We start from the raw sequence: 20,662 nt of genomic DNA on the forward strand, positions 1-20,662 counted from the left end.
AGTTAGGGGAGGGAGGGTGTGTACAGATCAGAGAAGGTCCCGGAGGAAGTGATACTTACCCAGAGAGCTAAGGATTATTCGCAGTTACCCATGTAAACAGTGGGAAAGTGCTTTCCCAACAGCATGTGCCAAGGCCCTGAGGCAGGGAAGAGCCTGGCATGTTTCAGGACCACAAGGGAAGCTAGTGAGGATGGCGCAGTGGAACACAGAGAGTGTAGTGTGAGATGAAGCTGGAGTCAGAGGCCTGGTTAGACAGGGCCATGTGGAGCAGGTTTCAGGAGTCTGAATTTAATTCTGCCTGTGATAGGAAGGCTTTGAAAAAGTCATAAACTGGGGAGGCCACCGACCCAGCAAAACCCGAACCCCAAGTTAATCCAGCATCTGCTTCCTCTGCCCCTACACCTGGGAAGAAATCACAGAGAAGTCAACTGGGCTAGACTGGTCAAGGAACCCTTCACAGAGGGTCCCAGAGTGGAAAAGGCTTAGCTGTTGCTGGAAGTTATTTGACGAAACCTGGAAGTTGTAATGGGCATAAAACCTAACCTTCTGCTTATTTCTTATGTCACCCACATGGTGGATCCACCAGGGGGCGCTATTTCCATTTTACAGCTCAGACAACTGAGGCCTAGGAGAGCCATAATGGCATTCCTGGAAAGGGCCATGCAGGTGTGATGCTGGTGTTCCTTCTGAATCTCTGGCAGCTCCCACGTAGCTTTGATGGGCTCCTGAATAAAGGAAGAGTTGTACAGCTCCTGATTTCAGCTGAACATCTAAAGAGCATGAGGTTCCAGAGGCCTCTGTTGTAAGCCAGCTCCCCTGCTGGCTCTCAGGCTGGCACCAGAATCATCAAAGCAGAGATGATCCATCCAGAGGCAAAAGCCAGTCCCCTGGGTGTTTGATGGAGGTGACCAACCGCTTGAGCAGAATTGGCTCAAAGCATCCAAGCCGGGACTTGGGCTGCCATCTTCTGCAGAGGGCAGAAGGAAACAGCTGCAGACACAAGGGCTCCCCCGACCCTTCCCAAATCAGTTGCCTTTGAATACGCTGATAATGAACTATCTGAAAAGGACATTGGTAAAATAATCCCATTTACAACAGCATCAAGAATGAAATACTGGGAGTTCCTGTTGTGGCTCAGCGGAAACGAATCTGACTAGTATCCATGAGGATGCAGGTTTGATCCCTGGCCTCGATCAGTGGGTTAAGGATCCGGCATTGCAATGAGCTGTGGTGTAGGTCACAGATCCTGTGGAAATACGGCTCATATCCTGTATTGCTGTGAATGTGGTATAGGCTGGCAGCTGTAGCTCCAATTTAACCCTTAGCCTGGGAACTTCATATGCCATAGGTACAACCCTAAAAAAAAAAAAAAAAAAAGAAAGGAATAGAATACTATAACAAGCGCCCTCAGCTCTCTGCAACCCCAGAGCATTCTCAGCAGCACTCCTCATCGTCCTCCTGGCGCTGTGGTCATCACACCCACCAGGAGCAAAGTCACAGCCAGATTTGTGTCCCCTCCCCCATATTGCTTTGGCCACAGAAGAACTTTGAAAATTACATGTTAAAGGAATTAATCAAACAATCAGCAAACAAAGCAGATATGGGGGGCGGGGTGGACAATGATAAATCAAGTCATCTCTCAGCATCCACAGAGGATAGGTTCCAGGACCCTCAGGGGATACCAAAATCTGGGGCTACCCAAGTCCATGATATAAAATAGTGTAGGATTTGCATACAACCTATATACATTCTGCCGTATACTTTGTCATCTCTAGATTACCTATAATACCTAACTCAACATAAATGCTGTGCAAATATTTGTAAGTACAGTGTAAATGCTATGTAAATAGTTGCTGGGGCACATGGAAAATTCAAGTTTTGTCTTTTGGAACTTGCTGGAATTTTTTTTCCCCAGTCTTTTCAGTCCCAGGTTGGTTGAATTCGCAGATGCAAGATGCTCTGACAAGGAGGGCCAGCTGTAGTGTAACACAGCACAGTCCTGTGGGAGGCAACCAGTTGAGGGGAAGAGCATGGCATCTCTCTTGGGCTAAATCCCAGCCTTGCACTTAGCAGGTGGGAGGATGTAGACAGGTTACCTAACTTCTCTCAGTCTAAGTTGTGCATTTCTAAGTCAGGGCTTTGTCTCCTTCACAAGGACAAATTGAGTTGACAAGGGACCTAGCGTGTTGCCTGAAGCCTCGTAGGAGCTCTAGCAGTGGTACTTTCTGTCTCTGGAGAGACAAGTGCTCAAATACGGGTCACGGAGGCAACTGCTCAGGTAGCGGATCCCAGCTCCATGGGTCACCAGCCACATGAGCTCCGGCGCCCATTAATCTCCCTGTGTCTCAGTGTCCTCCTTTGCAAAATGGAATGTGGGCAGTAGAAGCCACCTAGTAGGGTTATTACAGATTCAAGAGAGCATGTGTGTGAAGCACTTACCTTGACCTTCACCCCAGGCGGGAGGCTGGGGCTAGGCGGAGGGGGGTGGTTCCCTTCCCACCAGGACACGGCGTATTGGCGGAATACTTAGACACCCCTTGATGCTTTAGAATCTCTGCCCTCCAGCATGATAATATCCGCGTGAAGTACTCTGCGCCCTCATAGGTGTGCACTCCACTCCCAGCACACAGACGCCCTTTCCGTGTGCTAGGCAGAGACCTGTCTAATAAACCATATTCACAGCCCTGCTACCAGAACACACACTGAGCCGCCAGCAATCTCACATTGTCTGCCTCCGGTTTTGCTGCTGCTGGTAACTCCCTGCATCTGCTGCCCTGCTCAGCGTGCAGTGAAATATGGCATTTGACGAACACACAGTGGAGAGTTAATGAAAACAGTAAACTCTGATTTTAAAAATCTGTGCCGCTACACAACTCCACCTCCAACGTCAGCCTGGTCCCTCCTATGTCCCCGAGTCTGCCTCCCTCCTTGGCTTTGCCTAATGAACCTGACCCTTCCCCCACCCTTCCCTGCTCCCTCCTTGGCCATTATTTGGTGGGAAATGGGAGCTCCCTGAAGATGAAGCAAAAGGACTTGGCAGCTGGGAGAGGGGAAATGGGCATATCCATATTCTGTCAATGCAGCTTCCATCTTCCTGGCCACATCCTGTCCAGCGCCGGTGAGAGAAGATTGCCCCCAGCAGCCAGCCAACGGCTCCCAAGAGTCTTGTCCCTCTGGTGCTACACCTCTTCTGGGGACTCTCCTCAGCTGTAGTGTCACCTGTACAGAGAAGCAGTGTTTTGGGGATGGTGGGGGAATCAGGTTAGGGGACCCAGGTCAGTGCTGGCATTCAGGAGCCTTTGGTTACAGGCAACAGGTGGGCACAGGTACTAGAGTGTCATGTTCCTGCCAGCTTAGCGACCTGCTTGCTCTGTGACTTTGCCAAGTGATTTAATCTGAGCCTCAGTTCTCTTACTTGGAAAAAAAAAGGGGGGGGGGAGTAACAGTGCCTCTTTTGAGGTACCTATCAAGCATTTAGTAGAATGTTTGGCACATACTAAGCCCCCAGTAAATACTAGCAGCAGAGTTCCTGCTATGGCACAACTAGATGGACAGTATCTCTGCAGCACTGGGACCCAGGTTCAATCTCCAGCCCAGCACAGCATAGTGGGTTAAGGATTTGGTGCTGCCACAAATAGGTCACAACTGCAGCTTGGATCTGATCCCTGGCTGAGGAACTCTGTATGTCACAGAGTGGCCAAAAAAGGGGAAAAAACCTGTCAGGAGTAGTAGCTGTATTAATACCTGACTTCTGAGAGTCTCCCCTTTGTCTGCCTTGATATTTTCACCTTGTCACCACAGCTGTTTTGCTCAGTCTGATTGTCCTGATCTTGTTCTTGCTCCAATAAATAGTTCTTTGACTTTGACTTTATTTCCTGGTGTCCAGACTTTAGGCGCCTCTGGATCACTGAGGCCAAGGAGCGCCCTCCATAGGCCCTGCATTGACCCGCCCTGGTACCCAGATCCTTGGGCGTCTTGAGCCCCAGCCTTGGCTCAGTGGCCCAGACCAGCGTCTGTCAGCCTCTTCTTGGTCTGTCTGTCTGCCTCTCTACCTGCCTCCCCAATTCTGGTCCCCCAGAGCAGCCAGAGCCTCGAGGACCCTTCCCCAGGGCCAGCTGACAGGGTGGGCAGGAATGGAAGGGGCATCCTCATCTCTTCCCCAGCCTGGGATCAGTGAGCCTCAGGCAGCTCTGGTCTGGAGCTTGGTTTAAACAAGAAAACAGTGGACATGCCGTGTCCAGATCATGGTCACTGCTCACTAGGCCCTGAGACCTCTGTAACCAGAGGTGGGTGAAACGTAAGAATGCTTTCTGATACCAGAGGGTGGGTGGTGCCCCTGTAATGAATGATTCATTCATTCATTCATTCAGCTGGTGAACATTTAGTAAATTCCTGTTCATCTTGGGGAAGATTTGGCAATCGTGTCTTTACTGACATCTCCTTGACCTTGAAGACTCTTGCCCCTAAGTAGTTCCCACATCAGATGGCTGTTCAGGCCCACAGAGAGGAAGACTTTCTGAGATCTGGCCCCCACCTCCTTCCACATGAGGTCAGGATGGCAGAGTGGCTGTCTCCTCCTCCCAGCCAAGCTTCCTCACATCGTCTTCATCAGACGCCTGTACCACTGTTGGATTCAGCCCCCAGAAAATTAGCCTTGTCTTTATAAACAACAGTTAAAGCTGCAGATGTTCTGTGCTAAAAGAGTCAATGAGACTGCAGGGCGCGCAGTGCCAGACTGTGTCAGCTCAGCAAGACAGGGTAAATGGAAGGACCCCAACATATCCTCCTCCAGAAGATCCCATATGAGGAATCCCACTTGAAGAGCACAAAAAGAAATAAGCAAACCACACCTCCTCCCAGTCAGAAACAAGAGGAAAAAATGTAAAGAAAAGAAAAGGCTTTTCACTGTGGCAGGAGCTCCCGGATTCTAGGCTCCCCTGGGAGCTGTCAGAGAGGCCTCGCTTGGGATCCAGGCAGAAGTAAAGATTCAGTTGACAGCCATGGCTGGATCATGTACTGCCAGCACTTGGCCCCTCTGGACCCTTACAGTCAGGGGGTGGGGGGAGGGGGGAACTGGGGGGGCAGGGGGACGACTCATGGGCAGTGCTGACTGTCAGAAGGAGAGCACTCAGCTCCAAGCTTGGAGCCCCCAGGATGCAGGGCCCAATGCGTTTTCATCCAGTCCCTTTGAATTCCTTTGGCTGTCATGTTAGGTTTTTCCCCTGGACTCTTGAAGAGCCTTCGCCGCCTCATCCCCCTTGTTGCCAACTGGAACTAGCCTCATTAGCCGGCGCTGCCTGCTCTGCCAGAAACACTCGGCCAGCTCATTGCGGCAGCTTGAAGGAAGCAGCTGCTCTGGGCTCATCTCTGGAGGCGCAGCGAGCCCTGTCCTCAAGACGCCCACAGCTTTGAGAGTTCCCACTGTGGTACAGTGGGTTAAAGATCCACCTTGTCTGTGTGAAGGTGCAGGTCGATACCTGGACTGGCACAGTAGTTTAAGTATCTGGCATTGCCGCAACTAGGGGCATACGTCGAAGCCCTGGCTCAGATTCAGTGCCTGGCCTGGGAACTTCTATATGTCACAGGGTGGCTGAAAATGGGAAAAAAAAAAAAAAATACCCCATGGTCTGGAGGGAAGACGGGCCTTGGGCATTGGCGAATGCAGCACACTGAAATTCACACACTGTTGGAGTTCCCACTGTGGCACAACAGCATCGGCTGTGTCTTGGGAGCACTGGGCTGAAGGTTTGATCCTGGACGGGCACAGTGGGTTAAGAATCCGGTGTTAGGTCATAACTGTGGCTCAGATCTGATCCCTGGCTCAAGGGAACTCCGCCTGGCACAGGGCAGCCAAAAATGAAAAAAGAAATTTGCATGCAGTGGGGCAGCCCCTCTTAGATGACTTCGTTGCAAATAGGAGATGAAAAGGAGCCGAACATTGAAAGAGCTAGGGGAAGAGAGTTCTGGACAAAGGGAACAGTAAGTCCAAAGGACCAGAGGTGGGAAGGAGCTTTTCTTGTTCCAGGATGAAAAAAGTCGGTGTTGCTCGAGAGGAAGGAGCCAGGAGAGGTGATGGAGATGAGAACCAAGAACTGGCAGGGGCCACCTAATGCAGCCTGGGTGGTGTTACGTGCCGGAAAAGCCATCATAGGAGTTTTCAGAGAGGTGAGGGATGATCTGACTTACGTTTCTTAAGAACCACATTGGTGGCTTGTGGGGGCAAGGGAAGCTTGGACCTGGGAGGCCCACAAGGAGGTCACTGCAGCACCCTGGGGGGAAGAGAGATGGGAGGAGCAGGATGGTGGCCTCGCACATCGAAGAGACAAGTCCTGGCGTCCAACCCATCAGGAGGTCTGGCCATCACCTCAGGTTGGCTGTCAGCTCCTTGAGACCGAGCACAGACCCCAGCATGCCTAGCGCTGTGCCTGTGAGTGGCCAGCTCTGAAAGGGACACAGCCTGGGTCTGCCTGCTCCCACCCCGCCCCCCGCAGGCATGCATGAGGATGCTCCCAGGGTAAGGCCACCTCAGCCGCCAGCTCTTTCTGCAGCTCAGAATTGGAGCCAGAGGCAAACCAGCCTCAGACATGACCGAGAAAGCTGGCCGCCGACGCAAGACCTCAGGGCTGTCAAACAGGACAAGCCAACAGAGATCTCTGAGAACCCAGCTGGGACAGGGGGTTCGACAGAGGAACTGACCTTCAAGTGGTGAAGGATAAATACATACTGAGAAGGTGTCTCCAGGGGAAGGGAAAGCCAGTCTAAACAGAACATGAGAGTGGCTGACAAGAGAAGCTTTTCGCTCACACACAAGAGCTTCGCCCAACACTGACGTCTCTTTAAAAACACTGGAAATTGTCTTTTCTGCTGTGGGAGAAAAAAAAAATGCCTCCCTGTGTGCCAGAAAGAAAAGGATGTGGTCAGGAAGGAAGGGGGTGGAGGGGGAGGTGGGAGGGTGGTATTTACAGGCTTCTTGGAGTCTGACATAAACAGTGCAGAATGAAGAAAAACCTAATTTTAAAACTTACTCTGTAATCATGGTGCAGGCCATCTGAGAATCGGGACATGTGCCAGCGCCAGGGCGGGAATTGGTGCCTGAGGGGGCTGGGAGGCTGCCTGGGGGCAGCAGGCTTTGTGACTCCCAGGTGACACAGGGCATCAGCTTCAGGATTCTCCTGCTTCCCACCTCTCCTCCCCGCCCCACACCCCCACCTCAGCCTTCCCCCAACTATGAGCCCTGCCCCCACCCGCTCCTTCCAAAGGGGCTGATCTCCATCCCAGCCTCCCCACCCACCACCCTCTGTGAACCACTGTTTCCAGTGCCTCTTATGGAGGGGTGTGAGGGAAGGGAAGATGCTGGGGCCTGCCTCTGCTAGGTCCAGAGTGACGCTGAGCAGGAAGCTTCCTGGGACATGGGCACGTGGCTTTTCTCAGCGCTAGATGGAAAAGACAAGCCTGAATTCTCAGAAAACCTGGTATTCTCTTTAAACTTTCCTGGCTGGTAATTCTGTAGGTTCAAGCCTTGACATAAAGAGACAAGGTGGGGGAGTTCCCACTGTGGCACAGTGGATTAATGATCTGGCTTGTCTCTCTGGAGGCACAGGTTCAATCTCTGGCCTGGCACAGTGGGTTAAGGATTCCAAGTTGCTGCAGCTGTGGGGTAGGTCTCAGCTCTGACTTGGATTCAGCCTCCGGCCCAGGAACTTCCATATGTGGCCAAAAAATAAACGAAAAAGGTAGAGAGAGAAACAAGGTGAGGGCCTCTTTTTCCACCAAGTGCAGCGAAGGTTGCACAGTGGTCAGTCTCTTCTTTAAGAGCAGGCTCACCAAGAAGGATAGACCACAGACTCTCAGTACAGGGCTTGTGATGTGATCAGGACTGATGCCAGCTGCAGAACTGACCCTCTACCATGCCTACCCTAACCCTTCAGTTGCTGGACTTTGGGCAGAACCAGGGATCAAGGAGAAACCTGGGTACCAGGGAGGATGCTTTTTTGGAGAGGAGAGTCTGTTTAGCAATTGTCCCCAAAACATTTTAGTATCTTAACAACTGGTAATAGCAGCGTGTGCCAGCTAATATCACCCATGACTGTTGCCATGATTTTTCAGAGCCTTTGGAGCTCAAATTTAGAACCAGGGCGTCACTGTAGGGAACACGTGTGATTTAGAATCAGATCTTGGGTTCCCAATTCAGTTCCGCCCCGCGCTAGCTGTGTGACCTTGAGAGGGTTCTTTATTGTGGGACGGAAAGTGGAATGATGCCTGTCTTACGCAACTAATGAAAGAAGTAGGTCCAGTGTTTTCTGAGAATAAATGTTAAGATAAACAGACGTCAGTAAAAACTAACATACTGAAAGAAAATTCAGGATTGGAACTGTCCACAGTTCCAGAGCTGTGGATAGAGATTTCCTACCTCTTATCCTTCCCAAATATTTATAGGGTCCAAGGGAAGAATGAAGTCCCACACACCATATTTTTAAATAATAATTTTCTTTTTTTTCTTTTTTTGATTTTTTGTTTGATTGGTTGGGTTTTTGTTTGTTGTTGTTGTTGTTGTTGTTTTTGTCTTTTTAGGGCTGCAGCCACAGTATATGGAGGTTCCTAGGCTAGGGGTCAAATCAGAGCTACTGCTGCCAGCTTGTACCACAGCCGCAGCAATTTGGGATCCGAGCCACAGCTGCAACCTACACCACAGCTCACAGCAACACCGGATCCTTAACGCACTGAGCAAGGTCAGGGATGGAATCTGTGTCCTCATGGATACTAGTCAGATTCAATAATTTTCATTTTAAGCCAAACTAACAGACTGCTAAATGTATGAATCAGACTAATGGAGTGCTAAGTTCTATCTTCTGACCTTGACAGATCTATTTTGATGACAATTTGGAAAGCCAGGTTCAGGTTCTAAACCTGACTCCTCAAAGTTCTGTGTCAGATGCAGTGGCATTGGAATACTTGGCCATAAGCCACTGGTTTTGTTTCTCTTCCTTCGCCTTGCTCTGTACCACATCAAGGTATGGCCCATCCCACCTATGCATGTGGCACGTAATATATGCAGGTCCAAACTCCACGTATGCCCCCAACAAACAGCCTTGGGCCCAGGGGTCCACACACAGGTGGAGTGAACTGCCCTTGGGAAAATAAACTGGGAAAAAAGGTCTGTGTAGACCCTGGAGGAAAGTTTGGGGCCATCTGGGATGGAGCCCAAATAACCAGAAAGTAGTCGAGAAGGAGAGCACAGGTTCTAGGTGGGCACATCCTGAGCCCCACAGACTCCTTGCCCAATGTGTAAGGGCATGGCCAGAAAATACTACAGTGGGTCCCTTTAAAGTATAGGGCCAGGCAGGGGCTCCTCTTCCTTAAGCCTAGGGGCAGTCCCATCCCAGATCTCAGAACCTCGCCTCGGTTCTCTCCATGTGTGGTTCCCCCGACTCCCACCCCACACTCCATCAGGAGACATGAGTATCAGCTGTATCCCTGCTCATGTGCCCACTCCCTATCTTCAAGAATGCTTCTGCTGGCCCCCCACTCCCCTGATGACCACAGGGCTTCAGTGGGAGCAAAGCAAGACTCCTTTAGAGACATTGCACTGGCCCTCATGGACACCGGGAGAACTGGTTCAGTCGGTTGGAGGCCTGAACCTCAACCCAGGGACCACTTATTTGAATGAAATGCTTCACATAAGTCTGTTTGACTGAGATTTGCCTCTTCCTTCTAAAAATGGGACTCAAAAAGCATGCAATAATCAATGTTTTCATGATTAGCTCCATTGGCAGGTCCATTAGCTGTGAGCTTTGGGTCAATGGCTGCTTGTCTAAAATGAAAACACACACTGTGTTTATCACAGTGAGGAGAAGGGTTGTTGGAGAAGGAAGGGAATGAGATGATAAGAACTAGTGTGTTACAGTTTACAAAGCAGTGGCTCACATATCATCATTTGATCCTTGTAATAGCCCTGAGATTAAAAAGGTGGGGTTATTTTTCTTCCCATTTAACACAGGAGCAGCATGAGGCTGACTTGCCTGAGGTCAGCCAGCTGTCACCTTGGGACTGACACTGAAACCTCCTGAGGGCAGTTTTAGTACTTCATCCATTCACTACATCAAAGTCTTCAAGGACAGAGTTGAGCTTTAGAACTCAAAGGCGCAGGAGCTCCCATCATGGCTCAGCGGTAACGAATATGACAGTATCCATGGGCATGTGGGTTCAATCCCTGGCCCCAGCCAATGGGTTAAGGATCTGAGTGTTGCTGTGAGCTGTGGTGTAGGTCACAGATATGGCTTGGATCTGGCATTGCTGTGTCTGTGGCGTTAGTCAGCAGCTATAGCTCCAATTCGACCCCTAGCCTGGGAACTTCCATATCCCATGGGTGCAGCCTTAAAAAGACAAAAAAAAAAAAAAAAAAAAAACCTCAAAGGTGCTCTTCCCAAAAGTGTGATGCAGTAGAAAAGGCAAGGTTCATGGTTATGAAGATTTGGCTTTAAATCCTGGCACTGCCCCTTCCCATCTATATGACTTGGCTCATTTAACTTTTCCTCATGTATGCACAACATATAATAATTCCTGCTTTATATGGTTAGTGTCAAGTGCTTGCATGCGGAAAGGTTCAGTGACTGTTCATTTCCTTTTTTTCTCTAACCCTGCCCCATCTCTGTTCCCTGTTGATACTTAATCTTCAGTGTCACTCTGTGCTATGTATTTCCTTTAATTATCTCATTTAATTCTCATACTAAGTGCATCAACTAAGTTATGCCTTTTTGATAGATGGGAAAACTGACATAGATAGGGCAAATAACTTGTCTGCTCAAGTGGCAGCTAGTGAGTGACTAGTGAGTTAGTTAGGTTTGCAAATCTAGGCAGTCTGGCTCCAGGAATCCTACCTTCAGCTATTTTGCTTGATCAGCTCTCTACTGTATCTCTTCTCTCCCTTTCATTGCCCAACTTTTTGAAGAAACTCCCAAACTCTCCATTTTTTTCTTACAGAATGGCCTCCACCAGCATATCTTTACTGCTGTCTTGATAGTAAATCTAACGGCTTCTTCTTAACCCCACTCTCTTCCATTGGTGTGGCTTTTGACACTGATGACTCCCTGAAATTGTCTTGACTTTGTAAATGAGTCCTCTCCCTTCGCTGGCTATTCTGACTTTCAGATTCCTCTGTCTTCCATCCATTTAAACAAGTTCCCTAAGATCTCGCTTTCCTTTCCAGAGACTTCGCCCATCACCACCATCACATCAACTGATTCTCTCCATGAAGATAGTTGCCAAAGTTATGTCACTAGGCCTGACTTTCTCCTAAGCTCCAAACCCATTTTTGTAACCCCACAAAAACAGCCTCGTTCTAACTGAAATTCAGTCTCCTCCTATCTTCCACGCCAAATCAATTCAATATATGTTTACTCAACAAATAAATTTGAATGCTGTCTGTGTGCCAGGTAGTGTTGTAAGCACTAGCAATACTGTTGCTAAAATGCGGCCTCTGTGCACCAATGCTGAAAATGAATCTTGGAGATAGAGTTTTGGTTGGAGGAGAAAGAATAGCTTTATTGTTCTGCCAGGCAGAGGGGGACACAGGGAGCTCATACCTTCAAAAACTGTGTGTCCCAACCGCGGAGGATTTGGTGAGGAGTTTCATAGCAGTGGTTCAAGGGCAGGATTGCTGATGAGGTTCATGGTGTATGTAGGGCGTGTATTCTTTAATCAGGCCTCAGGGGGTCTCCTGATGAGCTTCTGTGGTTCTCTAGTTCATCAAGCTGTGGCCTCTCTGGAATGAAGAATGCTTCATCGGGCATCTTCCTTTTGTTGGGGGTTTTCAGTTATGTGGAAAAGCTCAAAGACATTGTTATGCATATTCATGTCCCAGAGCACTATGGGGTCCTGCTTGGGTTTTAAAGTGGCAGTGAATAGAACATAGGAAATCCCTGCCTATGGGGTTACATTTGAAGAGTGGGATGAGGAGAGATATATCATTAGCAAAGTTATATAGTATACTAGACAGTGCTATAGAGAGAAGTAAAGCAGGGGGAGTGTGGAGGCCTGAGGCAGGAAGTTGCAGTTTTAAATATGGCTGTCATGGGGAGTTCCTGTTGTGGCACAGCAGAAATGAATCCAATTAGTATCCATGGGGATGCAGGTTTGATCCCTGGCCTCACTCAGTGGGTCGGGGATCCATCATTGCGGTGAGCTATGGTGTAGGTCGCAGACATGGCTTGGATCCCTCATGGGTGTGGCTGTAGCTATAGGCCAGTAGCTGTAGTTTTGATTCAACCACTAGCCTGGGAACTTCCATATGCCATGGGTGCAGCCCTAAAAAACAAAATTAATTAATTAATTAATTTTAAAAATATGGCTGTCAGGAAAGATTGCACTAAAAATATGATATTTGAGCCAGGGATGACAGGGATAAGGGAGCAAGCCTTTCAGATCCTGAGGGGAGAATGCTTCAGATAAAATGAAGGGCGAGTGATAAGACCCTGCAGTGGGAGGTTGCCTAGCATGCTCAGTGAACAGCACAGAGGCCAGAATGGGCCAGAAGGAGAGAAAAGGAGATGCAGTCAGAGAAAACATGAGAGCCCAGTGATGTAAGGCCACATAGATCTTTTAAGGACCTGAGCTTTCTCTGAGTGGTTTAGGAGCCATGGAAACATTTCGAACAAAGGAGTGACACTATTGTGCATACATCTAACACGGTCACTGTGGCTCCCATGTTGAAAATGGACTAGGACAGCAGAGTGGAGATGCGAGCAAGGAGACGCGTTAGGAGGCTCTTGCATTAACCCAGGAAAGGCCACTCTAGCTTGGTGTAGGGTAGTGGTGATGGAGGTGAGGGGAAAGAGTTTATTCTAGATCTGTTTTGATGACATCCAAAGGATTTTCTGATAGTGAATACATGGAAAGTGAGAGAGTGTTCAAAGGTGACTCTCTGAAGTTGTGGCAAGTGGGCAGTTGGGTATATGGTTCTGGAGCTCGGGGAGCAATCCAGTCCCGAGATAGAAATTTGGAAGTTGTCAGAGTATAGATGGCACATATAGTCACAAAAGCAGATTCACCAAGAGAATGTAGGCAGGTAGAAAATAAAAGAGGACCAAAGACTGAGTGAGACCTGGGCCCCTCCAGTGTTAAAAGGTTGAGAGAAGAAGCAGAACCAGCAAAGAATATCAGAAAGGAGATATTGAGATACTAGGAGAAACGAGAGTAGTAAGCATGCATCATGTGCAAGACACTGTTCTGGGCAAAGAATATAAACTTATATTAAAAAATATAAATCCGGAGTTCCCGTCGTGGCTCAGTGGTTAACGAATCCGACTACGAACCATGAGGTTGCGGGTTCGGTCCCTGCCCTTGCTCAGTGGGTTAACGATCCGGCATTGCCGTGAGCTGTGGTGTAGGTTGCAGATGCGGCTCGGATCCCGCGTTGCTGTGGCTCTGGCGTAGGCCGGTGGCTACAGCTCCGATTCAACCCCTAGCCTGGGAACCTCCATATACCGCGGGAGCGGCCTAAGAAATAGCAACAACAACAACAACAACAACAAAAATGAAAAATAATTAAAAAATAATAATAAATCCATCCTCACTCTTTAATGGAGGAGTCAGGGCTTCACACCTTGAAATACCACTATGGGTGGGTCCAAGCATGGGTGTGGAATGTCAGTGACAGTGAGACCGCATCTTGTTACTTCAGAGAATGATTTTACACACACACACACACACACACACACGGACCACTCAACCATTCAACCAGGCTTGGCTCTTCTGAGAGTTTGGTGGTTGCTTTACTTCATCCTCTCTTTTGTCTCTGACAGTCAATCAGTTTCCAGCCCTCAGAGAATCTCCCTTTGCAGCATCTCTTAAACATGGCCCCTCCTCCATTCCCTCAGCCACCAGCATAGATGGAAACCTCATTAAAGATCACCTAGAATGGGAGTTCCCCTTGTGGCTCAGCAGTAACAAACCCTACTAGTATCCATGAGGATGCAGATTCCATCACTAGCCTCATTCAGTGGGTTAAGGATCCAGCATTGCCATGAGCCGTGGTGTAGGGGTCATGGTATAGACTGACAGCTGCATCTCTGATTCGACCTCTAGCCCCCTAGCCTGGGAACCTTCATATGCTGCAGGTGCAGCCCTAAAAACCTGGGGGGGAGGGGAGGAAGTCACCTAGAATGTTGTAAAAGCTTCTAGATATCCTTATTCCCCCTTCCCTTTAGGGCTCTAATTCTCCTTTTCATATCACCCTTCTCCCTGGCACAAAAGTCCCACCACCCCTAGGAGGACGCCCAGTGCCTAAGCCCACATTATGGAAGGCAATTCACAGACTGATGCTACCCTCCCAGCCAGCCTGGTCTCCACTCTTCCCAACACAAGCATTCCTAGATGATCCTCCGTGTTCATGCTAGATGTCACATGTTTGCCCATGATGGAACCTCCCACCTGGGGGTGCTTCTCTTTAATCCCACCACTTTACTTCCCATTTCCTCTGCAAATCTTCCCCCTTACTGTGGCCTTACATGGAAGTCCATGTCTCTGACTTCCTGTATCACTCAGAGTATGTGTCATATAAAAATGTGGGTATATGGTGGCATGAATTGTCATTAAAAATAGTTATATTCACCAATTCATTCATTTTTCATTTATGTGTGGCTTGTTCACGTTCCCCTCAAGAATAAATCATTTTCGGTATTAAGCATGGTGCTAATCTAATAATAGATCCTAAATGAATAGTAAGTGTTAGGTTTGTTTTTTTTTTTAAGGTGAGTGAATATATATAAAGTATAAAACTGTGATAAAGCACTTCATTATATACAAGTCTGCCAAGTTCCAGGTATATAGAAATGAAAATGACTCAAATAAAACATTTATTTATTCCTTCAACAAAGATTATGGTCTACTACATGCCAGTAATGAGCTGGATAGTAGTGATTAAAAAAATAACTCACAACCTCAAGCCTGAAGGAAACTGTAATCTAATGAGAAAGATAGACACATAAACAGATAATTCTAATGTAACCTGGGATCTGTAAAGATCTGGATATATCCATGGGAGCACAGAAGAGAAACCTTCCTGGAGGAGATGATGTATGCAATGATTCACAAAATGAGTAGTTAAATACAGTGAGATTTTGGAGGGGAAAGAGAAGTGCAGTCAAAGGGCACAGCATGAGCAAAGGGGCACAAGTGAGAAACAGCCTGGTATGTAGGGACAAGGAGGCCAGACCTCAGAGGGCCACATATGTCCTAAAAAGAACTTGAATTTTATCCTGTAGGTGATGCCAGTGATGCCCACGTAAAGGAGCCTTTGAAGGGTTTTAGGTATAGAAAAGACATAATCAGATCTGCCCTTTTGAGCACCAGTGCAGCCTAAAAGATGAATTGGAGGGGGATCAGGGGTGGACATAGAGAGGCGAGTATGGACCATTACAGTAGATTAGGTAAGAGATGCTGAGGGCTTGGATTAAATGAGGACAATGAGACTGGATGGAGAAAAGAAGATAAACTCAAGCATCACTTATGGAGCAAATGCAAGTAGCTGTGGCAGTCCAGGAGCGGGGAAAGGAAGTGCCAAAGAGAACTCTGACTTCTGGCCTGGAAGATGGGGTAAGCAGCGGGCTAAAGCCTGCATCTGAGACAGGGGGCAGGTCTAGGTTTATGGTGGAGATGGTGAGTTTGGCATGGGCTATGTGGAATTCGACGTGCCTTTGGCATTCCATTCAAAGAGGTCCTCTTAAATGGTCATAGAGTGATTCCAGTGTTGTTACCATTCTTGGAACTTATCAGGAACCTCTTTGAAAACTACTATCAAAGCCAACTTCTCAGCTACATAAAACAGTCATGCATTTTATAGACATAACTCTTTTTGCAAAAATAAAAACTAAAAATCCACCACATTGGAATGTACATTAATACCTATTTTTTCATAAAAGAAAAATAATATGATAATTTTCCAAAAAAAAAATCTACTCCCTATTCACTAGGCATAAGTCATAATAAATTTTGGCCACTTCCAAAAATCAAATCCTCCCTTAATGATATAGTCCTGGGGTCCCTGGGGCTGTGGAAGAGAACATGCCTTAGATCCAAGAGATTTCCAATTGAGCAATGGCAGAAGTCACAGCAATGGATGGAATGAGTATGTAGCCGCCGCCCCAGGTCACCAAACCCATTGGCTACACTGAGCCAGGTGCTTTTGTTTTGATGTGATGATTGAGAATCCTACTTTATGTCTCTGTTCTAGAGACTACTTCAAGACAAGGTGATCTTTCTTGTCTTTCAAGATAGGCATAAGAATACAGCTTTATTGTATTATCTCTGTTTTCAGAAAATCTGGGACCCAACTAAGCTTTGAGATTTTCCCATAATATCTAGACTCTGAGCCCACGTCTCTGCTCATGTAGCTCTGGGCAGGAAAATGGAGGCACAAATATGAATTGTAAAGACTCTATAGACAAAGTAATTGAATTGAATGGCAAGAGATCCAGTCCTGAAAAGAACAGTGTTATAGCAAGCCAAATTCTCCAGGCAACATGCCAGAGCTGGCCCAGCGTTTAGTTCAGGAGAGTAAGTTTGATTTTATGCTACTGAGAATACTCATCCTCCGGCCCCACAGAGGATACCGAAGGCCAGCAGGGCCCAGACACTGTAACAAAAACAAAGAACAGGATTGAGGCAACACAGAAAATGAATGGCTGGTGACTGAATAATTGTCTCAACCTTTGACTTGGGGAATAAATCTGCCTCCAGTGTGGCCATTTCATTAACCCCACAGGCAGATTTTTTTCTCACTTGACCTGACCCATGTATAATTATATCCCACTCAAACAATACTGATTCCCTTTTGTACAGTAACAAGTGACTATAGATTTACCTGGGAGCTACTCCTTGGCTCAATTAAAACTAGCATGGGTAGAAAAATGGGTTATCTCCAACTTTCTCCATCAAGTCAATTCTTACTTAGTTTCTGCCAACCATTATGTTTCTGCCAACCATTATACACTACAGTTATAGTAGCATGGAAGCAAGAGAAAAGTTTCCTGTGGCTGTGAGCTCAACTCCTCTCTAGCAATCCAGGCTTCTCTTCCCTTTGGGCTGAAGATAACTAGCATAGAGAGTGCTGTAGTGACAGCAGGAGGCAGCAGTTTGTGTCTCCATGTCCCCATGTGAAGGATTTTGAGACATTTCAGTATTAACCTGGCAATGCAACTCCCTCTGAGGCCATGAGTATAAAGTCCTTCAGGATCTTCTGTCACTTCATAAGAGAAAGAAATTTATTTATTTATTTATTTATTTATTTATTTATTTATTTATTTTTAGGGCCGCACCTGCTGCACATGGAAGTTCCCGGGCCAGGGGTTGAATCAGAGCTGCAGCTGCCAGCTTATGCCACAGCCACAGCAACATGGAATCTGAGCCACGTCTGTGACCTACACCACAGCTCACAGCAATGTTGGATCTTTAACCCACTGAGCAAGGCCAGGGATTGAACCTGCATCCTCATCAATCCTAGTCCGGTTCGTTACCACTCAGCCACGATGGGAAGTCCAGGAAGAACTTTATATCAAACAAGACTGCCACCTAAGCTGAGGAGTGGAGCAGTCTCATTTCTTTCTTTAATTATTAAATTCTTATAAAACAGTACTGAGAATCATTCTTGGTCGCAGGAAATTTTGGATAAATGGAGGGTGCTTAGCCAGACTCTACTGACTAAATGTCTGCCCCTATTAGGGACCAGTCCAGCTCTCCATGGCTGCTCTGAGAGCTGATAGTTCATTGGATAGCTTGACTCTCCTCCACTCTGGCTTCCTCCAGCATCATGTAAGGGCACTTCAGAAAGCAGTGTAGCACAGTGGTCAAAAGCATAGACCTTGGACAACTCCCAGCTCCACCTCTTACAATCTGTAGAACCTTGGCATGTACCTTAACATCTTTAAGCTTCCATCCTCTCATGTGTAAATGGAAATAAAAATGTATTTATTTATCTTGAAGGATATTTTGAGCATTAACTAAGAAAACATAATTATTTAGCACATTGGTTGGAATAGAGTAAGCATTCAGTAAGTATCAGCTTGAGGATGATAATGATAATGGGGGAAAGACATGGGCTGAGATAGGGCACATAGCTTCCTCCTTCCTTCTGTTCAAGGTTGGGGGCAGTCAGGAGAAGTAGCAAAGTGCCAAGAATGGCAAGTTCACTAAACTAAGCAAGTAGACTTCCAGCCTGGACTTAGAGTTGATGGAAGAACAGCATATTTGAGGCTATATATGCCAGTCTATGGCACAACTTGTACATCGAGGTGGTTTCCCAAAGGTGACCACTATCTCCTATGTAATGAGTTTCTATGTATATGTTTTATAAGTTCTGGATTGGCCATTGACTGTAATTTAAACAACTTTCTTCAATGAGTAGAAATTCTACTCCCGTGATTTCCTAGGAAATCAATATAACCTTTGACCTTACCTCCTTTTGCCCTTCTTTGCACCTGTTTCTTCCTTCCAAGTACATCAGATTTCAGCTACCACCTTCTCTTAACAAACAAACCTTACACACACATACTTCCTGGGAAAGTGGGTCTTGCAATGGAATGCTTCTAGAAAGTCCATTACAACTGCACTATTCCAACTAATTGGTGCCTCTTGTGTGTATCACTATTGCTTCTTTGAGCTTTTGGCTTCCAGTTGGACCAGAGGTGATTTAATTTAGCTTGTTTTTGGTATTGCTTTTGTATTTTTGTTTTGTTTTGATTTGTTCTCATTTAATCCTGAAGCAGCACAGCATAGAACTTTTTGACCTGAATTCCCCCTCTGAACTTCCCATTTTGCCCAAGTTGACTGTGTTCGTAAGTGGTGGGCACCTCTCCAGCTTTTGAAAAATTCATTCAGCCTCTTCTTTTCTTGTGCATCTCTTCTGATTTGCCAGGTCAAGCTGGGAACTTCCTGACTTGAGGGAAGGGAGAGTAAAAGCCATCAGTGACTCAGATGGGGTGAGCTACCCTTGGTACGGGAACACCACAGAGACTGTGACCCTGGTTGGCCCCACCAACAAGATCTCCAGGTTCTCCGTCAGCATGAATGACAATTTCTACCCCAGTGTGACGTGGGCAGTGCCAGTGAGTGACAGCAATGTGCCTCTGCTCACGAGGATCAAGAGGGACCAAAGTTTCACTACCTGGCTGGTGGCCATGAACACCACCACCAAAGAGAAGATCATTCTGCAGACCATCAAGTGGAGGATGAGGGTGGACATTGAGGTGGACCCTCTTCAGCTCTTGGGGCAACGTGCCCGGCTGGTAGGCAGGACTCAGCAGGAGCAGCCCCGGATCCTGAGCCGGATGGAGCCCATCCCCCCCAACGCACTAGTGAAACCCAATGCCAACGATGCCCAGGTCCTCATGTGGAGGCCCAAGCGGGGGCCACCTCTGGTTGTGATCCCTCCTAAGTAGAAGCAGACTCTCCTGACTGTGTGTGGAGCACATGCCACTGAGACACGCAGGGAGGTTGCCAGGGGTGGCAGGAGCCAAACTGAGTTTCTGAGCCAAAGCAGACCTCGCAGTTTGCCAGCCTTTGCAGCCACTTGTGAAGAGTGGAGCTGCTCTTTGGGTGGTAGAACCATAATCCTTAGGAAAAGTCCCTTCCTTTTAGGAATAAAGAAATCACTGATTTGACAGACTTGCTGTGATTACCATGCAAGTAGCCATATTTTGGAGCTGACCAGGATGATTCTTTTATCTGAACTCTTGACCATTTCTTTCCTGTGAGATGCAGGGGATGGAAACGAAACTAAACAGTGCCTGTGGTAAATGCTGCTTCCCAACCAATTTGAAGTGAGAGTGAGAACATCCACACCAGGTGTTTGTAAGAGAGTCCCGCTGTCCAGCTGGAGGGTGCTGGGGAAGGGGATGGAATGAAAGTCAGGTGGTGAAGAGAATGGGCAATGGAAAGAGAAGGGAATGCTTTGTTATTGAAAAATAACACCCGTGGGAGTTCCTGTCGTGGCTCAGATGTAATGAACCCAACTAGTATCCATGAGGATGCAGGTTCGATCCCTGGCCACACTCAGTGGGTTAAGGATCTGGCATTGCCATGAGCTGTGGTGTAGGTTGCAGACACAGTTTGGATCTGGCATTGTTGTGGCTATGGTGTAGGCCAGCAGCTACAGCTCCAGTTCAACCCCTAGCCCGGGAACCTCCATATGCTGTGGGTGAGGCCCTAAAAAGACAAAAAAAGAAAGAAAAAGAAAAAAAGAAAAATAATACCTGTGCATGTATTAGTTAATCATCAGATCAGCTACACACTCCCTGGAATGAAAGAAACACTTAGAAAACTGGCTCCATTCTGAAGGAGAGCGTCCTCGGAACTGTCCGAGGTGCTGACAGTGGTTCTAACTGATGGAGACTCTCAATGGTTCCATCTACCCACCTCTTTCCAAAAACTGCTTATTCAGAGTATCCTCAGTCACAGTATTTGGATAAATAGTTTCTGTATTCTGTAGCATCTGTGATATATTGGTCCTTCACCAGATTTTTAGTGAGATCTGAGTTGTGATTTACAGCTTCTTATTCTGTTCCCATTACCAGCCCTACGTTTACAAAAAGATAATTATTTATGAAACATGAACCCATGTAGGGTTTCAAGAACATTTCAACAAATAAGAATAATATTTTTATTCTTTGGA

At 47.2% G+C, this 20,662-nt stretch overlaps 1 protein-coding gene across 4 annotated transcripts in view; it reads left to right on the forward strand.

The window, feature by feature from the left end:
* The window catches only part of FAM78B (family with sequence similarity 78 member B), a 91,737-nt gene extending 72,080 nt beyond the window's left edge, over nucleotides 1-19,657 (forward strand). For 3 of the 4 annotated variants that reach the window (XM_047784018.1, XM_047784020.1, XM_047784019.1), the window contains exon 2: nucleotides 18,908-19,657. In XM_047784018.1, the coding sequence (XP_047639974.1) occupies nucleotides 18,908-19,430 (523 nt within the window). In that variant the 3' untranslated portion in view covers nucleotides 19,431-19,657. Of the gene's footprint in view, nucleotides 1-6,130; nucleotides 6,166-18,907 lie in introns of those variants that run through there. The other variant, XM_047784021.1, reaches the window with a different exon arrangement.
* Nucleotides 19,658-20,662: the final 1,005 nt, after the last annotated feature.

This window comes from Phacochoerus africanus, chromosome 6 (genome assembly GCF_016906955.1).
Source record: "Phacochoerus africanus isolate WHEZ1 chromosome 6, ROS_Pafr_v1, whole genome shotgun sequence".
NCBI classification, from domain to species: Eukaryota; Metazoa; Chordata; class Mammalia; order Artiodactyla; family Suidae; genus Phacochoerus; species Phacochoerus africanus.